Source organism: Pseudochaenichthys georgianus, chromosome 16 (genome assembly GCF_902827115.2).
Source record: "Pseudochaenichthys georgianus chromosome 16, fPseGeo1.2, whole genome shotgun sequence".
Lineage (NCBI taxonomy): Eukaryota > Metazoa > Chordata > Actinopteri > Perciformes > Channichthyidae > Pseudochaenichthys > Pseudochaenichthys georgianus.
The window spans coordinates 35789929-35807908 of NC_047518.2; the positions used below are offsets into that span (position 1 = coordinate 35789929).

Sequence of the window (17980 nt, forward strand, 5' to 3'; positions counted from 1 at the left end):
TCCTCGGATTAAAGTAAATATTTAAGAATCTGTCCTTAAATGTCCCCATGTTCAAACCTTGTTCAGCTATAATATTCAATTCTCCCTGAATGCTCTCTCTTTGAGTTTGTTTTGTTTGAAGGGAATTACTCAGACGGGTCAACAGAAGAAGAAGCAAGAGAAATGACAAAATAACATGTTTTTTCCTCCCAGTCCGCTTGTCTTTCTGCATCTCTAACTTGATTTTTTTTTTTTAAACGGATCAAGACAGGTTTTTTCATTATTGATATGCAAGAAGACATTATAAATAATTATCTTTAACATGTTGCATTATTGTTGGGACACAGCAACCATCCCATCAGTGTTCATCTGTAACCATCGGAATTGAATAACAGCTTTTCACAGCAGAGGTCATGGGAGAGTCGAGGCTTGTGTGGCGTTCAATGTCAGTCTGAAAATGTCAGCAGGGGGAGGAGAGGAGGGAGGGGGAGAGGGCGGGTCGAGTGGGGAAGAGTCCGGGAATGGTAGTGGATATGTGCTGTCAGCGGGGGCGTTGACACACCTGTGGAATTACAAGAACAAGCAACCGTGTTGTTAGATTTCTAATGGAGGTTGTCACTACAAAGTTCATGCATTGAGTTCCAGCTGTGGGATAAGTGACAACATGTACACAACGGAGCGCAGGAGAATGAGCCTGCGCGAGCTGAAGAGGAAAGATCCAGTGTGGGTGTCTGCTGGAAGTTTGTGGCAGGACTCTCTGGCTATAGAGCTGAGTGCCAGCGGCTCGGTTAGACCGATCGTTTCTCCACGCAGTCGGACCAGGGCTGTCTCCGTGGCATACATCTTGAACGAGGACGCGTCCGTGCCGCAGACTGAGGAGAATTTATCTCTGAAATGTCTGAAGGAAGCTTGCGCGGACGCACAGGCAGTTTTCAAAACAATCCCATTTGAGAGAATATCCCTGGGCACCACGGACATCCTGGATAGTTTCTACAACGCAGGCAAGTGCAGGCATGCTGACTGCGGGGTCATTTAAGCACTAGGCCAACCCCGTTGACTAACCTGTCCTGTTTAATCCCTCCCGCCCAGATGTAGCAGTGGTGGAGATGAGTGACACTTTCTGCCAGCCCTCCCTGTTCTACCACCTGGGAGTGAGAGAAAGTTTCAGCATGAACAATAACATAGTACTGTATTGTTACAAGCAAGATGGTGATCTACCGGCTGTTAAGGTACCTTAATGGCAACACATTCTTTGCATTTGTGTTGTGAATCAATGTGATGATTTCACCAGGGCGTGATCAATAGATTACAAACTGCCTTTCCAAAAAGAAATCGGGTACACTGTGTAAAATAGTTAATATTGATCTTGGAATAATAACTGATAATGTGTGGCATACTACGCACGTGAGGAGAGTCTTTCATTATTAGTTAATGAGTGTGAGATAACGGGAGCCAACAGAGACACACAATTGATTTTTGCCCTAAACTCACCTCAGTGTGTTGATCTGGACATGGCTGCAACTAATACATAATGTAATTATTCATCATTCTGCTGATTCTACTTTATGGCTAATCGATGAATGGTTTTGTGTTTAAAAAGTAAGAAATTATTGAGAAATAACCATCACTGTTTCCTAACAATGAAGGTGACTAATGTTCAAATGAATGTTTACATGACTTTCAGTTTGTTTTCAGGCCAATGGCACTTAATCACAGTTATGTAAAAAACAGTTAATACCTCTAAAGGAAATCATGTAATTCATGAAATGTTATAGCTGAAAAGAGATTTGATAGAACAATACTACAACCAAATCCATTGTTTTCATAAAGTCAAATGAAATGAAACCTTAAGCATCAAAAGCAAAAACACATCCGTGATTCCTCAGCCCAATCGAGGTCCCCTAGTGTGTATTGAACCCTGCATGATTGTGTTCCCTTTAGGAGCAGTGTGGAAGCTACACGTTCCTCCCTTACGTAGTGTCCCCTCAGGGAAAAGTGTTTGCCTGTGATGCTGCCATGATGAACGGTATCAATGAGTTGATGCAGCCTAGTTTCCAGCTGGAGCCCCTGCTGACCCCGCTGGTGGACAGACTGGTGCATCTGCTGAACAATGTGCACATTCAGTCCAGGTCAGAAACACACAGCAGGGCTTCGTCTACCATCGTGTGCTTCACCAAAAACGTCATAGTCTCTTGTAGATTTGTACATTCAAATGTTTTCTCCTCTTGTGCTGACAGTGAGTACTTCCGGGAGTCGATCAGGCACGAGATCCGTATGGCACGGGAGCGGTTTAGTGGCCAAGCCCTGAGTGAGGAGCTGGGCCGCATCCAGAAACGCTTGGACAGTGTCGAGCTGCTCACCCCTGATATAGTCACCAACCTGCTGTTGTCCTACAGAGACAATCAGGTGTGTGTGTACGTCATAGACTGCACGGTTTACGTGTGCATATTAGTAAATGCTCTGACATGGGGTGTGTACAAGCTTATGGGCTACAACCGGTTGCTATTCTATTTCTTTAGTCATCTTTCAAATTATTTAGTTTGAGAAATCTATTCATTTCAAGGCCAAAAATGTCATATTACAATTGTTTGAGAAAAAGAACAATTATCCTAATATTGAAGATTCAGTGAATATCAAAACTGCACACCTTCACGTAACCAGACCACAACACGTTTGGTTATGGATCATTAACTGATTAATTGACTACATTTAAGGAATTTTTGCTTAAAACACAATAAAAACCAGTGTGTCGTGGTGAAAATATGAATGTTAAGGGCATTCGAGCTGGCAAAGGAGCGGGTAACTCCAGTTGCCAGTATCATGCCAGTTGAACCCTCTATACATGCACTTTAACTATCCACATTGCAACAGTAGAAACTACACATCTGGTTCAACATCAGCAATGTTTCCCTTAAAAGTAATCAGATATGACCAAAACCCATGATCAGATTGCATGTCAGGTGTGATGTAGACCACAATTAAGGTTTCAATGGTTATTGTTGATAAATCTAGTAGTCATATATATTATTAAATGTAATTAGAAGCATGTTCAATAATGCATTGTAATTCTGCACCCTCTCAGGACTACGATGCCATAATCAAACTGGTGGAGACTCTGAATGACCTACCCATGTGTCTGGTAGCCAGACATCAGAATATCAAGTTTAACTACATCTTTGCTCTAAACAGGTACCCATAAAGCCCCCATTGCATTTATAGTTAGTTTTAGTATAGTATTATAGTCTCTGCTCTTGTTTAGATACAACCAGTGTGTACCATTCCCAGCCTGTAGCTTGTATGAATAGTAGATATGAGGGATTTTGTTCAAGCTTATCACAGCTGATATCAACACATATTTCAGGAGGAATCTCCCTGGAGATCGCGCCAAGGCTTTGGATGCAATTCTACCCATCGTGGATTCGGGGGTGAAAGTGGCGTCAGACATCTACTGCCTGTGTGGAAGGATCTACAAAGACATGTTCATGAGCTCTGGGTTCACTGATGAGCGCAGCCGAGACCAGGCCTGCTATTGGTACAACCGCTTTGTGTTGGTGCATATTACAAACGGCTCAAAGTGGCATCTGTCTGTTTTCTGTTCTTTACTACATACTCCACTTACAAGTACTTGCTTGTATGTGTTTACTGTTTATGTTTCATTACTGTTTTGGTGTAACTGATTCCCCCTATCTGCCAGTGTTCTATTATAATCCGTTATTGCTCTATTTGTATCATTTGTCAGGTATGGGAAAGGGTTTGAGACGGAGCCAACTCTTCACTCGGCCATCAACAACGTGGTCCTCCTGATGGCAGCTGGACATGAATTTGACACTTCTATTGAACTGCGCAAAATAGGTGCTTATTATTCTGCTTTCTTTATCAGATGGAATCAATGACAAATATCGGCTTTGATCAAATATGGCGGCAATACAAGTTTATGGTCTAAGGATTTATTGTGTCAATGAGTTTATACTACTTGCACATTACACTTTATGCTGTAGGTGTATTACCCTTCTACTTATATTAGTTATGATGCAATCCATTATTTTAATGTGAGAGTCCACAATTCAGGCTGGATTTTAAATGTTTAAGATACAATGAAATATGGAGAAAACCAATCATTGAAAAGCTTATTTCATGTCAATTTCCCAATACACATCATGAATTCATTTATTTATTTGTTCATGTATCATTCAGAATGTATGTAGTGTTAAATCACTATTGCCTTTTTCTTGTATACCTGCTTGGCACCCCAGAGAATGACTTATAGTTGGACAGGGCAGCTGTCATCAGTTAATACACATACAGTATAAGCCTTTTAGTTTCTAAATATAATCGTTATTTCGTATGAATTTCTTAATGAATTGTTTTGCTCTGCGCTGGTGTTCAGGCGGGACTCTAAGCACTCTGCTCGGTAGAAAGGGCAGTTTGGAGAAGATGAAGGATTACTGGGATGTCGGCTTCTACCTCGGGGCAAACATCCTCGCTGACGAACATCGGAAAGTCATCATGGCCTCTGATAAACTTTACAGACTCAATGCTCCTGTATGGTGAGGCTTTACTTCTGGATTAGTGGTAATCATGTACATTGTTGGATTAAAACATCAAAATCCCTGTGAATAAGAAACCATTCAGAGGGATGTTGGTCTTATAGCCATATTATGTTTTTGTTGATTAATGAGTTTAATACTTCTTTCAGGTATGTGGCATCCATCATGGAGACGTATATCCTGTACCGTCAGTTTGCCAAGCTTCCCGAGGTGAGATCTCCTAAACAGGAAACGTTGGACTTCTGGATGGAGCTGCTTTTGCAAACCTGTAAACCCACCGACTCCACAGGCCGCTGCCCAGTAAGACCACACTGATAACGTTGACCCTACTGTAACGATACACATCAAACTCCTCCACCCTCTGTCCATTTAATCTTACGGTCAACACCCAGTGCTGTAATGAATGGATAAAGAAAGAGAAAACATGTAAATGATTGTTTTTTGGTTATTTAAAATATTGGTAACATAATCTGAATGTGTTGCTTTTCAGGTGCTCATTATGGAGCCCAGTAAAATCCTCCAACCAGCTATTGTGTGTGTGAGTGAGGAGGATGAAAGCCGCACTGTCCAGTTGAGACACGTCACTCCCTTAAAGGTATGTTGATCCCTCCTCGGTTAGAACCACACTTTTATCTGGATACATATTTCCTGCAATACACACAGAATTAAAAATAAATGGTATTGTGAAAGCAAGTCTCACACTGATTCATGACCCAGTGGATGTGTAATAGGATGAGTGTGTGGGTGTGTTCAATGGACGTCACTGTGTGGGAAAAATGACCTACTTCATACCTCAGGACCGTTTACTTTCCCTTGTATTTCTCATGCATGCAAATAAAAGCTATGCAGTCAACAATCTGTATCCTTCCTACTTGATTCCACAGAAAGGCTTACACCAGTGGACTTTCCCAGCCTCTGCAATTCGGGGAGTGAGGTAAAGTGCGATTCAGCATGTGCTAACATCTCTCAAATATCTGCTCTGAGTTCTGGGTGTGTTCAAGCCTGCAGCGAAGCCCTCAACACATTGACGTTGTCTGGGAAACCTTGGCTGCCTGTCAGATTTCTGCTCTGTTGATATAGTGGCCTCCTTGTTGTTCGTATATTCCTTTGATTTCCCTCTGGCTACTGATCACTGCCGCTGTGTACTTTGGCCTTGTATTGTCTGCCGATTTGCCACTCGAGCTGTTTTCAGCAAATACCCAAAACAGTCAGCTGCTGGGTCACGAAAGAACACCAAGCAAACAACCTTATCAGATTGTAAATGTTTGGGGGAAATACGAGAAAAACATGTTTTTCTTTTGTGAAGGGCCTTACTCATCAGCATTTACTGAATGAACCCATGGTGAGTCTGTTTAATCACCACTGATACCCTCTGTATTGCAAACATTAGCTGCTGGTTCAGAAAAGGTATTTTAAGCGGTTACGGTTAGCACACTTCTATGTTTTTGCTCTGCAATGCATCTCCTAAACAATTGAATAAGGGAGTATAAATGTGTCAAATCCTTATTTGCTTTTCCCCCTCTTAAGTGCTTCAAAGATTGATGAGCGGAGCTGCTTCCTGTATGTCCACTACAACTCAGATGACTTCCAGCTCTGCTTCCCCTCCGAGCTTCACTGCAAAGGGTGAGTCACTAAAACATTGGTAAAGAAACAGCCGGTCAGAGTGTGTGAAGTGAGGCAATGCGAATGACTTGCTCACCGACCAACTGACGGGCTGAATAGAGAGGAACAGCCCATCATTACAGGGTACAGGAACCTGATCAGACGTCACACATAGGTAGTTCACCTTTGCAGACTAAGGTGCAGTAGGTTGCGTAACGTGATGAGTTTAATGCAATAACATTGAATGAGTCATGTTTCCTTTATTTTACTCTTGGAAATCCCCTTTTACATATTTTTCTCTCCGACTTAAAGAGTCAAAGCCAACTAAAAATAAAAAAATGTCTAACCTCTGTTGATAGAGTCAGTTTCGGGCGACCCACTGCTAAAACTTAACTGCCACATTAATATAACGGAGTGACCTCAGAGAACTCCTCATCCTGGTTCATTTAGGACTGTAGATATTTTCTCTCGGAAGTCTCTTCCAAAAAAAGGGAAGTCAAACTGAAGCGTTCTGCATAGCTGAATGCTATTTAAAGAAGAAAGTGAGTGCTTTATTGAGAATTTGGTCAACTGATCCTTTAAAAATGCCCTTTTCCGTTAAACAAGACTTGTAAGGCTTGGTACATTTCCTTCCTCATAGAACATCTGCAAAGCCAGCTGTTAAAAGTATTGTACATTTTGCATTGTACAGATTCATGATTTGTTGATAGTCTTCTTTTTCACTGCCATTGCCTCCACCATAGACTATGAAGAATGTCACCTGCAGCTGTTGATCAAGGCAACCGTTTGAAAATGTGTCAGGGCTGTGTATATCGTCGCCCGCATGCTCGCACTTGTGTGCATGTATGCTTTTGTATACTATATAAACAAAAAGGCCACGCTTGTAAATCATTGAACTGTGGTCAAAGCTTGTGAAAGTCGATTCTATTCATGAAGTGTATGTTTACTTCCACACATTGGGTGTAACTTTCATGGGTAACTTCTTTGAAGTCTCGGGGCGTGTTGGATGTTGTTGGTGTTTCTTTCCTTTTTATTCCTTATATTCTCATCTACATAAATGCCTCCTCACACTTTTCTGTCACTAGTTTCTGCGAGCTGGTGAACTCTCTGCTGCAGCAGGCTGAAGACCCCGCTCAGGACCTGAACCATGTCGCAGAGGGAGTACTAGAGGTCAGTCACAGTCCTCAATTCCTCTTACGCAGAGTCCTCTCTATTTTAGGTCTCAATTGCCTCAACAAGTTAGAAACATACCAGAAGTCCCTGAATGAAACATCTGTTCTCTTCACATTTCTCTATCCTGCGTGTGAAACTCCTCAAATCTCTCCTGAGGCTCATACTTTCTGATTCGTGCACTCCTATCGACAGTTTGTCTACGAGACCAATGAGAATGGCGACAAGGTGCTTCTGGGTAAAGGGACGTACGGTGTGGTGTATGCTGGGAGAGACCTGAGCAACCAAGTGCGCATCGCCATCAAGGAAATCCCTGAGAAGGACAACACGTATGAGAAAACAATACTTTCTGGCAGACTTTAAGCTGCACTTTTTCTCACAAGAAGGTTTTTTCCTTAAAGGGAAATTATTTGGCAGAGAAACTCCTCACTGGCATGCTTTGGATCCCCAGTGCTTTTTACGAATCTTAGGGGAGATTTATGAGTTTTCCGACTTGTCATTCTTTGTTTGTTCCTCGTTCATCGACACAAAGGCTGCACTGCGGTGTCATATGAAAATATCTAAATAACCTTTTAAGCATTTGCATCAAAGACGCAACACAATATTTGTTTGTCTTTATAAAGCTGTGGTCTTGGCAAAAAACCAAATTGGGAAATATTGTGTCAAATGAGTAGGGGCAGAGGTTAACAGATAAGGAGTGTTGGGACATACCGGTATTGACCTCACCATGACACTACAAAAGGGAAATAATGCACACTCTCCGCCTCTTTACACTCCTACTTTATGTTATTCATTTGCCAAAAAGACAAAAACACACACTAAACAAAGTTGAAGAAACATTTGACTGATGGCATTATTATTCAAATGTGTACAGATATTGGGATAATATCGTTATCCCTAATCTATAGGCTTTAGTTAGAGAAGTGAAACTGCCCGTGACCATTATTTATACAGTTAAAAATCATAGTTCAACTTTTTACCTCACTGTTCCACTTATCATGCTTTGTTATTTTCCAGGTACTCCCAGCCCCTCCACGAGGAGATAGCTCTGCACAAGAGGCTAAAACACAGAAATATTGTCCAGTACCTGGGCTCTGTCAGTCAGGATGGTTTCATCAAGATCTTCATGGATGAAGTACCTGGAGGTATGAATCCTGAAATGTACACTTTTGGCTTCAAAGAGCAGTAGAGGTCCATTACTGGATACCATTGGCCAAATCCACACACACACTGGCTATAAATATATATAAAATAAGATGTTCAAATTAAAAGTTAAACACACACACCTTGCAGTATGTGACTTAACATATTGTATCAAAAAACAGGAAAGTCACTGGAACTGACTGATGCTGTCTTAAGCTAATATTTGGCTACATGAAAACATTAAAAACCTGAAGACCAACTTTACACATGTGATAATTTAATACAATTCTGTTTTATTTGTATGCATTCACTTCTGCTAATACTTACTCATGTCTTTTACATTTTTCCACTTTCACTTTTCAATTTCCCAAAGAGGCCCAGACTTATACATCAGTGTTGAACTGTTTTCATTTGATCTACAATCTAATAGTTATACATAAGTCAATGTGTGTCACTAGATGAAACAATGTTCTTTGATACTTTCCCTGGAATGAAAATAGACTTACAAAGAAGTCATGCCCTGCTTCCTGAAAAAGTGCCAACAAAAGGAAAACCCGCCCCTTCTTTCAAGTTTTATTTATTTTGACCCTGTAACAGGATGATGCCCTTATTACAGTCCGTTTTAAGGAAGTTTAAGGAGTGTCTCTCTTGTGTGCAGTGGAGTTGTGATTGTGTAATATCAACTGGAAGCCAGTTTTAAGAAAGTGGGAAGTTTCCCACATCCTGCTCATTGAAGAAAAATCTCTGCAGACCATGGCATGATTGATATTGCCACATGTTGCTGAGAATTGACGTATTCAACCAAAACAGAATATTGCATTTACCAGCACAAACAGAAGAAATTATGTTTATTCCCTTCACTGCCTTCATGTAGATGTGAGAAAGTATGAATCGGCTTAATTAACATGATATGTACTGCTTGTAGGAAGTTTGTCATCTCTTCTCCGCTCCAAATGGGGTCCCCTGAAAGACAATGAAGCCACCATCATCTTCTACACCAAGCAGATCCTCGAGGGGCTCAAATACCTTCATGACAATCAGATAGTCCACAGAGACATTAAGGTGAGCGGAGCACCATGGGACTTCTGCGGACAAATGGCCAACAATTTCATCCTTGTTTTATTGTCTAATATGTTTGTATTTGAGTAAAATCATGTGGGCTTTTTGTCTTTGCTGCAGGGTGACAATGTCTTGATCAACACTTATAGTGGAGTGTTAAAGATCTCTGACTTTGGCACCTCCAAGCGGTTAGCAGGGATTAACCCCTGCACTGAGACCTTTGCTGGTAAGATGCTCTCTACTTTTAACTCAATCAGAAGGATATACTGTCATTTTATCTGAGGACTGATAACAGTGGTTGCATTTTGATCACCTTTATGATTATTTTCAGGAACTCTGCAGTACATGGCCCCAGAGATTATAGACCAGGGGCCTCGGGGTTATGGGAAGCCGGCTGATATCTGGTCCCTGGGGTGCACTATTATAGAAATGGCAACGGGCAAACCACCCTTTCATGAGCTGGGAAGTCCGCAGGCAGCCATGTTCAAGGTAAATAAGAGAAAGTTGTATTTTAGGTTGATGGTTATACATATATATAGCTCTACATGCTAGCCAGGCTTTCAGGAAAAAGTCCCACATGATGGTGTTTGACTGAACTGGATGGATGGATGGTGTTACATACTTTAATCTCCCCAGGAGGATGAGTTGTAATGACTATGACTGCTTTTTATCTAGCACCATCATCAGGTCAAAATTTGAATTGACTTTGTTTAGCGCTAATTGGCAAATGCTAGCATGCTAACAGAAATGGTGATAATGTTAAACATTCACATGTTAGCATGACGATGTAAACGCCACAATAACCATTGAAATCGGCATAAATTATATTACATACATTTGGGTTTTTCTGTTGTAATATTTGATACGAGTTGTTTTGTTGGTACTTCCATATTATTTATTACCAATTAAGTTATAAAGTTACGAGTTTGCGTAAAAAGGTCCCAGTCAAAATGAAGACTTGTTTGTTTACGTGAGTGCTTTTCAGATGTCGGAATTTTGTAATTACTGTTGCGTGAACACAGCATCAGTACAGCCTTACAGCCAGGACACACAGGACAACAAATACAAATAACTTATTGTTGTTTAAATAAACATAAAACAAATCTTTTAAGTATTAATGACATTTGATCAAACTCTGTCAGTAACATGTACATTATCCATTCAAGGTGGGCATGTTCAAGATCCACCCCAAGGTGCCAGAGTGCATGTCAGACAAGGCGAAGGCCTTCATGATGAAAAGTTTCCTACCGGACCCCGACGACAGAGCCACGGCCGCAGAGCTGCTGAATGACACTTTCCTCAGGTCGTGCCCCAGGAAGAAGGCCAGGACCCCGGAGGAATCACAACCTAAAGAATACCTTTCTGCTGGTGAGAGACTTAACACTCACTTACTGCTTTTCTTTCTCACATATATTGTCAGTTCTTCATCAGCCAGTTTATCTCACTTTCTTTGTTCCCATTATGAAACGCTTTGTCATTTATATACATGTTTGTTGACATTTATGTTGTAACCTGGTTAATGTCAGATATCTTGAACTCATATCTAACCACAATCTTGTCTGGTTTTGCAGCTGACTACCAGCGCAGCCTGTCTGTACCTATCTCCATCTTTGTGGAGGACACAGATTCGTACTCGGGTTCGATTGACCTGTCCTGTTCCCTTGACCTCAGGATGCACCAACTCCCCCTCAGAGTAATTGAAACCTCTGAGAGTATCAACAGCGTTCTGTTGTGAGTAACATTATTGCTCAACAGAAAAATAAAAAATGTACTATCTCTACGTCAACAATTGTCTGACAGGATCTTAGATCAGGGGCAAACCACATAAAGGTTACAGTCATATAGTCTTGTGAGGCTACATCCTGTGTAGGCGTCAAAAGGGTGTAATGCCACTGTATCGAAGGCCACAGTCTACAAAAGACAATGTATAACTTACGTAATGAATCATCAATGTGTTATCTTCATTTCTTTTTAGTGTGATTTCTATTTCACTAGATACATAACTATCTTAATCTGTTGATTTATTTTATTGCCCCCTTCTGTCCAGAATACCAGAGGACTCTCCAGTAGACATGGGCAGTCCAGCCACCACAGAGGAGAACGTTGGTCTTTTTATGCTGAGGAAGGACAGTGAAAGGAGAGCCACACTACACCGAGTCCTCACAGACTACATCAGCCATGTTGTCTCTCATATACAGGAGTCTGTGCCCCAGGTGGGTAAAGGAAACTCACAAAAACAAGAGACAAAACATTGTCAAATATATAACCTTCATGGCTTCCTTCATAACATATACACTACATAGGATGTCCTAGGATATGAAGTATAGGGCATCTCACTAATATTTAGTTTCTCTTTCAGCTTTTAAATCCATTTAACAAGATTAAATAAACAAATTCCAAAAAACGGTTCAAACTATTCCTGGTGTTCGAACCATTATTGGTTCACTCATAATTAAATACCTGTGTAATCGGCAATGACATTCCTGTGTAAATGACAATCTCTGGATATGATCTTAGTTGGATATTACACAAATTGTCCAGACTTGGCATTATTCGCATAGCCAAAAACCCCAAAATATGAAACCTTGGTGTGATCCATCATTTCGGGTTAGTATAAGAGTTGGCTCGTGAGTGAATAATCTTTAGCCTGAGGGCATTTCTGCCTTTTTATTTAACATTGGGAGTGGCATTTGTTTTCCATATTTCCAGAGCTGTTATGTCCCCCAGAACAAATACAGCAAGAAAATGATAAGCTTAGGCGGTTTCTCTCACATTTGTTTTATGTCAAAGAATAACCTAAAATACTCTGTTGTGTAAATTGAAGAGATAATAGCAGGGAGTTATTATATTAATTCAAATATCATACTGATACAAAGGCTAACATCTGAAATGGGTTTGTGCGCTTATTTCTGAAAACCTATTAAGCAAATTTAAAAAATCATAAAAACATGAAATAAGCAATTTTTTTTATAAATTCCCAGTCATGACTATGGAATATTTATTTTTCTCCAAATTAACTTTTTTGATGACATTTTAATGGTGTTCTGTGCTAATGCTGTTTATTGTGTTTTATGGAAAGCACGCAGGTGATATTGTATTATGGGATGAAGAATTTGTGTTTCCTTATGTTTCCAACATTTTATTTCTGTTTCAAGCATGGATCATCGCTGACTGCAGATCAGATCACTGAGCTCGTTCACTGCCTGGGAGACAACATCCGCTCCCCGGACAGGAAGCAGCTGACCAGCAGCCTGCTGCGCCTCAGAGCCACCCTGCTGGCTGCTGCAGTGTCACTGAACGGCCTGCAGGCGGTGCTGTTCAGCTTCCAAGATGCAGTAAGTTCCTTCAGAGTCAACAATGGTGATTACACTCCTGTGAGCTATAGACTAAGTTACATTTCAATCATGTTGAACTTCCTGCTCTGTTTCCAGGTGAAGAAGGTGTTGAGGCAACAGCAGGTGAAGCCTCACTGGATGTTTGCTCTGGACAATCTGCTGAGACAGGCGGTGCAGGACGCCATCACTGTGCTGCTACCAGGTAGTCCTTCATCTTATACTGTGTGAGTTTAGTAGTTTTTATTTGCTCATCATCTGTCCCTCTTCCATTCCTCCCACCTCTCAGAGCTGAAAATCCAGCTGCAGTCCTCCTTTGAGACTGAAGACAGCACTTCTGCTGACCCAGACACTCCTGTGGTCATTGTCCCAGACCAGGTGTGGGCCCCACCAGACATGCAGCAGACAACAGCCTCCATTTATGAGATTCTGCCTACTGCAAGGCCCGACTCCCCAACAGACCTGGTCCTCAACAGCAACTGTCCCCTCAGTGAGAAACTGAGAGACATGCGGATAGAGACCAGCAGGTAGCTTTCAGGTGTTTTCTAAATGTATAAGATGTTATGTTCTTGTTACATGCTGCATCAATTTAGTTGATTTGAGAGATGTTGCTCCAACAGTGCAACACAATAAAACAGATAAAATCGTGGAAGTAAATACAATAAAATAGAATAGAAGTAGTGCCATAAGAGTCTATATACAAGTGATACATCATGTGTACCAGTAAAGTACATAAAAACAAACAAAAAATAGCAAAGAGTAGACGTATAAAAAATGCCTTTAGATTAAAGGTACAACGATGAAATTGTGCATTAAAAGGAGGATAATGCAAATTCAACACACAATCAGATGACAGGTTAAAATGCATTGAGAAAGTGCAGCACAAAGCAGGAATTTGCTTCTTAAAAGGCGTGTGTGTGTGTGTGTGTGTGTGTGTGTGTGTGTGTGTGTGTGTGTGTGTGTGTGTGTGTGTGTGTGTGTGTGTGTGTGTGTGTGTGTGTGTGTGTGTGTGTGTGTGGGTGTGTGTGTGTGTGTGTGTGTGTGTGTGTGTGTGTGTGTGTGTGTGTGTGTGTGTGTGTGTGTGTGTGTGTGTGTGTGTGTGTGTGTGTGTGTGTGTGTGTGTGTGTGTGTGTGTGTGTGTGTGTGTGTGTGTGTGTGTGTGTGTGTGTGTGTGTGTGTGTGTGTGTGTGTGTGTGTGTGTCCAACACCGGCTTCTCTATTAAGCGAAACACAGTGATTATTGTGATTTTAGGCTGGCACTGCGTTCTGCTGAGTAATGATGGATGTTTTTGTTTCAGACTGCTGAGTCAGCTGCATGAGAAGGAGAGTGAGTATCAGGAGCTACTGAGGAACTCTGTCAGAAGGAAGCAGGAACAGATAGATGCACTGATGAAAGCAGCTGCCACTGAAGGTAAAGTTTTTGTCATGTATGTTGAGACGGTTATGGCTAAAGGAGACGAGTTAATACGACTACTCTACACTAATACGCATTCTGTTAAAAAAAGAGAAGCTCATTTGTTGATTTAATTGGCGAAATCAAGTCTGTATCTTTGTTTTGATAAGATAAGATAAAGCTTTATTGTCTCCCTTAGGAGAAATTTGTCTTGGGCATCGAGGTAATACACATAAAACATTCAGGTCAATCAGTCATAGATACAGAACAGAGATCACATGGCAAAGAAACAAGCAAGAAACATACAGGTACAGCACTTTCCCTATTGCACATATCCCTATTGCACATACATAATCAAATTGCACTTTCCCTACTGTATTCATACATAATCAAATTGCACTTTCCCTACTGTATTCATACATAATCAAATTGCACTTTCCCTACTGTATTCATACATAATCAAATTGCACTTTCCCTATTGTATTTTTAACATAAATCAAATATTGCACGTTCCCTACTGTATTCATACACAAATCAAATTGCACTTTCCCTATTGTGTCCATACCTATTTACACATAATACACTTCCCCTATTTAACCTTCTCGATTGCACAAACTACACTGTAAACATTGCACCTCCCAACAACTCCTAACACAGCATAATCACATTTTGTTCTGACTGTTCAGCAGCTCGATTGACAGTGGAATAAAGGAAAATGTATACCTGTTCAATTTACAGTTTGGTAATCTATACCTTCTGCCCTCGAGGGCAGCAACTCAAACTCTCTGTACAGGATGTGTTTGGGGTCGCATGTGATTTTACGGCCTTGCTTTCTCACCATCTCCTCAAATATCAAATACCTACATGTGATATTCACATGTAGGTTTATTGCCAGTGTTTTCTCATGGAAATGTTCCACACAGGAAACCTATCCAGTAAAAAACGTGTTGATGAAAACACAAAAAGGGAATTTTTACTAAAAGACAGCAGTTTTGTAATATACCCAATCAATATCTAATATATAAAATGGGCTTGAACAACTTATCCAATCTTTTTAATGGCTGTTACATAATTTTCTGCCAATAGCTTTGACTTAAGTCAATACAAACATACCAATCCAGTACATCACATTCTTAAAAAACATATTTACATATTTATTGATTTTATCTAGGTCAAACATCCATGTCAACCATCTTAAGTCAGCATGTGTGTTATGGTTTTTCTGCTTGTAACATTTACAAAAGTTGAGTCATTTTGCTGTTTTGTGTTTCTTAAGTCGTGTGCCATTAATGTAAGCAGTCGTTATCTGGTTGGTAAGGGCTCAGCGTAAGGTCAGACGATTAACCGCGCAAGCTGAAGCATGACCAGTATTGCATCAAGGGACCAAGCCCTCTTTGGATTACCAATACACTCAGTGATTCCCATTACTGTTTCTCAACACTTGTACCAGTGAATCCCAGCCACACCTCAGCTTCAGGCGCGGGATTATTTCTGCCTGACTGGTTCTTGTCGGAGGCGTAGACCTTAAGACCGGCAGCTAATGTGATCAAACTTGACATGGCAGTTTGGATAATGATTTTAGAGTCTGCGTGCAGAAACATGACAAGTGCTTTTATAGTTTGTAACATTAACACCATAAGATATTGTAATTGGCACCAGCAAGTCTGAATGTTTGTCATCTGTTTACATTATAGACGGTGGATTGGCTAAACGGAAAGGCTCAAATCCAGAAGTGAGGGCTTTGGTGCGCTGGCTCGAGTCTGTCCCTGTAGATAAAGACACTATAAATAAGGTAAACTCAATTTAAAATAAGCCCTTTTCTTTACTCCTTAAGCTTCTAGGTGTTAGTCATTTACACATGATTAATCCAAACCTGTGTGATCCTGTTTTCTAGTTGCGCTCTCATGAGTTCACCTTGGACTGTCTCCTTTTCATGGCCTCCAGGGATGACTTGATGTACTGTGGAATAAGGTGAGCTGCCGCCACACATCACCCTCACTCTATCTTTCCATGCAGAAATGTAAGAGGGGATTTCACCCAGAGATGGTGTCGTAGAAAAGATGTAGTCTACCTCGTTAGTTTGAGTTTCATCAAAAAGCCCCGGTGGTGTTAGACATGGCACACTTGTAACACTGTATTTCATTTTGTCAAAAATTGCTTTTTCAGAGGTGGCATGCTGTGTCGAATCTGGGCCGCCATCAGAGCTCGGAAGAAGACACAGCTCAGCACACACAATGAGGACAGTGAGGACACTCTTCTTTAATGGCTGCTGATGTTGAACATCAAAGGACAGATTTATTGACGGGCTGGCCCTGTTTCATCTGGAGGATGAGAGGCCGTGGTGGACATACAGGGATGTAAAGCAGGATAGATTGTAGTCATGTTGTTGAACTGTGAATGTAATTTCTTAAAAAGAGACTGACTAATTCTTGCCGTTTTAGTGCATATCAAATTCTTCCCTTTCATTTCAGATATTTCCAATATTTCATATTTTTGCAGGGCTTTCAAAAGTGGGAATTTATTATGCCTTTTTAAAGCAGCTGTTTATTTACACACTTGTATATTATTTATTTATCTGCAAAAAACATGATAAATATGTCTTAACGGTGCCTGTTGATGATGCTATTTTACTCTGTGTTACAGAAAACTTGTGCGTAAGATTTTAATACTTTATTTAAGTCAAATGTCTGGGGTTGATTGAAACTGATTGTTTGTACATCCGGTTAGTATTCATGCGCAATAAACAGGAACTTAAAATCTCTTGGACTGGCTTGTTATCTACATTTATTTCAGTGGGTAGGAGGAGTGACGAAGCGGTGACCAGTCTTAAAATTCCACACATGTTCCCTCATCTGTTTTCACAATGTTGACATCTCCTTAGAAACAGCAACACAGGCTTTGCTTGTATGTGTGTGTCTATTACATGGTGTGTGTGTTTTTTATTGTTTAGCTGTGCTACTGTGTAGGTCTACTGTTAAATAATAATTTGTACTACTCCTCACTGCAAGGTAAAAGTGTTGAATTTAGGCTTAAGGATTCACGAGTTGGGCTTAAGTAATGTAAGAAATGGTAATAAAAGAGGAGGGAAAGGTCAGGATCAAAATGTTGTGGGATTGAGCTGTCAGCAAAAAAAATCCACACCTATTTAAAAAAAGACACACTTTTTCCAGTGTATCATTATTGCCTAGTAATCCCAGTGGTCCTGTGTGAGATAAGAGGATGTTCAGTATTTTGATAAGTTCAACCAAGGCTCGTTGTCAGCACTAGCGCTTTGTCAATAGAAACATGACTTCATTGAGAGACTGGGCCTGGCTTCTAATCACAATGTTAGTCATTTGAAATGTCTTAGTCATAATTTTCTGGCGCAACAGTCTTTTAATGGATGTGTTCACATGTATTGTGTATATAACCTATGCATCTGAATGGTAAAGTATATGTGTATATGTTTGATAACCTCCATGCCGTCAAGAAAGTTATTAAAATCAGCTGCAGTGTGTTGCAGCCTGTAAACGACAGCAGCTCCAACTATAATTTAAAACGTCCATTTCCCCTTTGTTGTGTTATTGGATTAATGACATTTGAAATTAATTCATTGAGCATCAGGTCCTAAAACAAAAGTCTCCCAAAACATTTTGGAAAGAATACTGTCAGGATTCTCACAGTGAAGAGGAAAATCCTAAAGTACCTCTGAAATAATCTAGAACGCTGAACAAATCCGAAGGCACAGAGCCAATAAATCATGCGAGGCGCCCTCC

General features: G+C 40.6%; 1 protein-coding gene across 1 annotated transcript; it reads left to right on the top strand.

The window, feature by feature from the left end:
* Window positions 1-521: 521 nt before the first annotated feature.
* On the top strand, window positions 522-16991 carry LOC117461107 (mitogen-activated protein kinase kinase kinase 5). The gene is made up of 28 exons (XM_034102812.1): window positions 522-980; window positions 1069-1208; window positions 1921-2108; window positions 2217-2385; window positions 3062-3168; window positions 3341-3511; window positions 3719-3831; window positions 4367-4526; window positions 4676-4826; window positions 5017-5121; window positions 5411-5460; window positions 6054-6149; window positions 7214-7298; window positions 7494-7627; window positions 8316-8443; window positions 9367-9503; window positions 9621-9726; window positions 9832-9989; window positions 10667-10868; window positions 11072-11231; window positions 11548-11713; window positions 12656-12835; window positions 12932-13037; window positions 13122-13359; window positions 14131-14243; window positions 15920-16017; window positions 16120-16196; window positions 16392-16991. The coding sequence occupies exons 1-28, from the start codon at window positions 644-646 to the stop codon at window positions 16486-16488; spliced, it is 3972 nt and encodes a 1323-aa protein (XP_033958703.1). The 5' UTR covers window positions 522-643; the 3' UTR covers window positions 16489-16991.
* Window positions 16992-17980: the final 989 nt, after the last annotated feature.

Excerpts from the sequence above, each read along its gene's own strand:
- LOC117461107 (XM_034102812.1), top strand. The coding sequence starts at position 644 with ATGTACACAACGGAGCGCAGGAGAATGAGCCTGCGCGAGCTGAAGAGG. Across the intron at positions 6,150-7,213 it reads TCCGAGCTTCACTGCAAAGG|TTTCTGCGAGCTGGTGAACT; the intron begins GTGAGTCACTAA and ends TTCTGTCACTAG. Across the intron at positions 10,869-11,071 it reads TAAAGAATACCTTTCTGCTG|CTGACTACCAGCGCAGCCTG; the intron begins GTGAGAGACTTA and ends CTGGTTTTGCAG.